General features: G+C 33.8%; 1 protein-coding gene across 1 annotated transcript; it reads right to left on the reverse strand.

Annotated features, from left to right (window-relative positions):
* Positions 1-788: 788 nt before the first annotated feature.
* LOC116853732 lies at positions 789-2,948 on the reverse strand. The gene is made up of 4 exons (XM_032834912.1): positions 2,826-2,948; positions 2,519-2,713; positions 2,225-2,378; positions 789-1,540 (listed from the first exon to the last, which is right to left on the reverse strand). Exons 2-4 carry the CDS (start codon positions 2,702-2,704, stop codon positions 789-791), a joined length of 1,092 nt encoding a protein of 363 aa, XP_032690803.1. The 5' UTR covers positions 2,705-2,713; positions 2,826-2,948.
* Positions 2,949-3,582: the final 634 nt, after the last annotated feature.

Raw genomic sequence — 3,582 nt, forward strand, 5'->3', positions numbered from 1 at the left:
AATTACATAAGTGTATGCTTCATTAAAGGGTGTATATCAGTTGGACACGGGGCAATTGGACACAGTCCAATCACAAGTCGCTGTTCCAAGGGACCCTACAAATGTCTCTAATCACACGGTGCTGTGATTGGCTGTATCCAAATGCACCGTGTCCAAGTGCACCGCTCCCTCATTAAACTTAATTCTTTATTAGTCTATCTCGATATTGTTGACAAGGCGCGTAATAACGAAGTCATCATGTCCTGCATTTTGATACATTTTCTACGCAATGAAGTAGGACAGATCGCGATAATTGTATTAGTTATAGAACATACAAAAAATTGGTTTCTTGATGATATAGTAGAATCTGAAGTAATGCATAATTCGGTGTTAGTTCTGTTTAAAAGTCTTCCAATGACGACATTTCAATTGTGCATTGGATTGTGTACGAACACCTAACATCGTATGTATGATGATAAAAGAACCATTATGCAACTCAGCCGTACAATTATCACGCTTTTTCAATGCTTTACATATATCCGTATGCCACAAAATTTTATTTATGATAAATCGTTTAAAGCTATCAGCAATCTAAAATATGTTCGCCTAAAAAAGCTTCTACTATTGTTTTTTCAAACAAAGATAGTTTAATCATTTTTGGTGTTCCGAATAATCGTAAAAAGTTTCCGTATGTGATACATTGTTGAGGTCGATACACTCCACTTATTTTGTTGTACAGTGTTCTTGCATCTTCGGAACAGTCTATGCGTGAAAAAATAATTGCAGATAATTGTTCAGCATTCTTAAATCTAATATAAGATTTGTTCTGGTACAGCTTGAGAATTTTTGAACATTTTATTTAAAACTCCATTGTAATGTTCAAACGGAAACGTGGATTTTGTCCAAAGAGCACCAAATCTTTTAACGGATGAAGGTATGTGAAGCATTATATGTACATTAAATTTATAGAATTGTATACCGTATAACTGTTCAATTTGAAATACAAAACGTTGTATAGCAATTTCAGCTGAAGAAAAATCTGTGTTTGTTATTGTTTCTTGCAACAATATATACATACTGAACACTAGATAAAACCAATGCTTAAGATATGCTGTAGGCATTACATTTTGCATACATATCATGGAATAGTAGAGAAGAAAATGTTTCCATTCAGAACCTTTCCACATTTTTCTCTCATTAATTGACCGTGGAGTTTGCGTTATTTCACATGGCGGCTTTATCTTTAATAGTTTTCTATCAAAGATAGTCGTCTTGGTGCCAAGATACCATGGTTTGTCATGATAAGTAGAATCAAACCATGCCTCAGTGAATGTCTTCACGACTCCCAATAAAATACTATGAAGATAATCCGGCGTGAACGAAGTGACAATATTGAATACTGGTAACAGCATAAGAATAGAAGGTCCTTTGATACCTCTCACAATCTTGCCACCCTGCATACATATTTTACAATCTTGTTCATGTTGACGTAGTGTTCTACTACTGCCTACATCTCCCGGATAAACTCTTGTTGATCCTCTTCCCACTGTGACCTGCTGACCTTCATGCAAGCAAAATGAATAACCATATCGCCCATTATATTGTACAATTTCTTGAAGAATTGGCCTTGCAACAGAATCTACAGGGCTTACAATTGTATGAATTTTTATACACATTTTTTGTCCGTTTACATTCCGTATGATTCCTTTCTCATGTAAAGAAGTCAATTCTTCAACAAAAGAATTTAAATATAAATGCATATTAGGTTTATCGCGACCATACCATAGACCACAAAGTATCATATTTTCTCTTCGAATTCTATATGGCAATTCATTTATACACACTTGGATTGGCCACAGAGAAAGTGGCGAAGAACGGCACAGTTTAACGCCATCCGTATTAAATTGCAAAGTAATATCGTTTTCAGAAATCATACCATTTTCTACCATTGATCTATAAAAAGTCCCGGAAGATACATCAGAAATTGACTCATTCCTCTTAACTAACAAATCATAGACATGACTGTTTACAATCTTATGTAATTGGCTTTGTAACGGAAGACGTATGAAGTAGTACATGTTATTTGTCAAAAATGACTTCATATATTTTGTACTGCATTGCAAACATGTAACATTTGTATTCTCTTTAAGATGGTTCAGATTTAAGATTCTTTCGCAATTCGGACAATAATAATGTTTGCATACAGAAACGAAATTTTCATACTCATTGAAAAACATGTACTTACTTCTGAATACAGAATTAGGTAGTAACAAATCTATCAACTCAATAAGATGTTCTAATGCTACGTCACTTAAATGATGACGAATGGTGAAATGCAAGAGTAATAAATATCCTTCTTCTTTTGATATACGAAAACCTTCATAAAGTGAGTCTCGAGTCTGAAAAACGAAATCATTGTATTCATTAAGGGGACTTCATTTAAATGTAAACAATGTAAATGTGTTGAATGCCCAATGTATTACAATATAAAAATTATGGCAACAAATTTTGTTAATATTTGTTACAAAAATTTACATACATTGTTGTCTCCTGGGATGTATTCAAATTTCTCGATATCTTCTGCATCCTCAAACGCATCGTTATCACTATTATCACAGCTATCTTCATGAAATGAATTATCATCATCTTGTGTATCATTGTCATAACTATTACTGGATTCTTCCTCACTTGGAATATTTGGAATTGACGATACTCTACTCAACATTTCTTCGTTCTACAAAAAAGAATATGCGTTTATATTGTGTGTATACACTTTCACATATTTTTATTGTATATAATAAAATACTGTAACGTTTTTCATAAACAGAAAGATATAATTTACTTACATCACTATTGGATCTACTTGATACAGATAGTCGGTCACTATATTCACTATTTCCATGAATATTCCATGAACGTGACTGTTATTGTACATCAATGGAGTATGGATGGATATTCATGTTCCATGTCTATTGTCTGCATATGAAACATGAATACTATTAATAATATGTAACTAATTAAAGAACCAAATATATGCATAATAATATATACGTCAAATCATTGAAAAACTGAACCAAGATGAAACTATCTTATGTTGTATATATACTAAGATATCCCTATTGAAATCATAAATTAACAATTCATTTTATTACCACGTCGTTTAATTGCAATTGTCGGCTGCATTGTGCGTTATCTACATTAGAAGTAACTACTGCTATTGCTCTAGAACGGAGTGTTGATTGTGGCATTTCACGATCATTCCTCAAGTAGGACTTGTAAGAGGGAGCGGTGCACTTGGACACGGTGCATTTGGACACAGCCAATCACAGTACCGTGTGATTAGAGACATTTGTAGGGTCCCTTGGAACAGCGACTTGTGATTGGACTGTGTCCAATTGCCCCGTGTCCAATTGATATACACCCCTTGTAAGAGCCTCTTGCACAGTTGCTATCCACTGCACTATTCATATTTTTACCAACGTTGCTAAAATGAAATAATAAATGTCGACCTTATTAATTTCCTACTTTCTTGTAATACGCCAGCAAATCGAAGTTAACGCTTCTGTATTTATTTGGTTCAAGGTTAGTGTCCATAAAGGCCAG

This window comes from Odontomachus brunneus, unplaced genomic scaffold (genome assembly GCF_010583005.1).
Source record: "Odontomachus brunneus isolate Ranch 3 - 2012 unplaced genomic scaffold, Obru_v1 Obru_scaffold_513, whole genome shotgun sequence".
Classification (NCBI taxonomy): Eukaryota; Metazoa; Arthropoda; class Insecta; order Hymenoptera; family Formicidae; genus Odontomachus; species Odontomachus brunneus.

Excerpts from the sequence above, each read along its gene's own strand:
- LOC116853732 (XM_032834912.1), bottom strand. The coding sequence starts at position 2,704 with ATGTTGAGTAGAGTATCGTCAATTCCAAATATTCCAAGTGAGGAAGAA. Across the intron at positions 2,379-2,518 it reads ACATCCCAGGAGACAACAAT|ACTCGAGACTCACTTTATGA; the intron begins GTATGTAAATTT and ends TTCGTTTTTCAG. Across the intron at positions 1,541-2,224 it reads ACCTAATTCTGTATTCAGAA|GTCAGCAGGTCACAGTGGGA; the intron begins GTAAGTACATGT and ends GCTTGCATGAAG.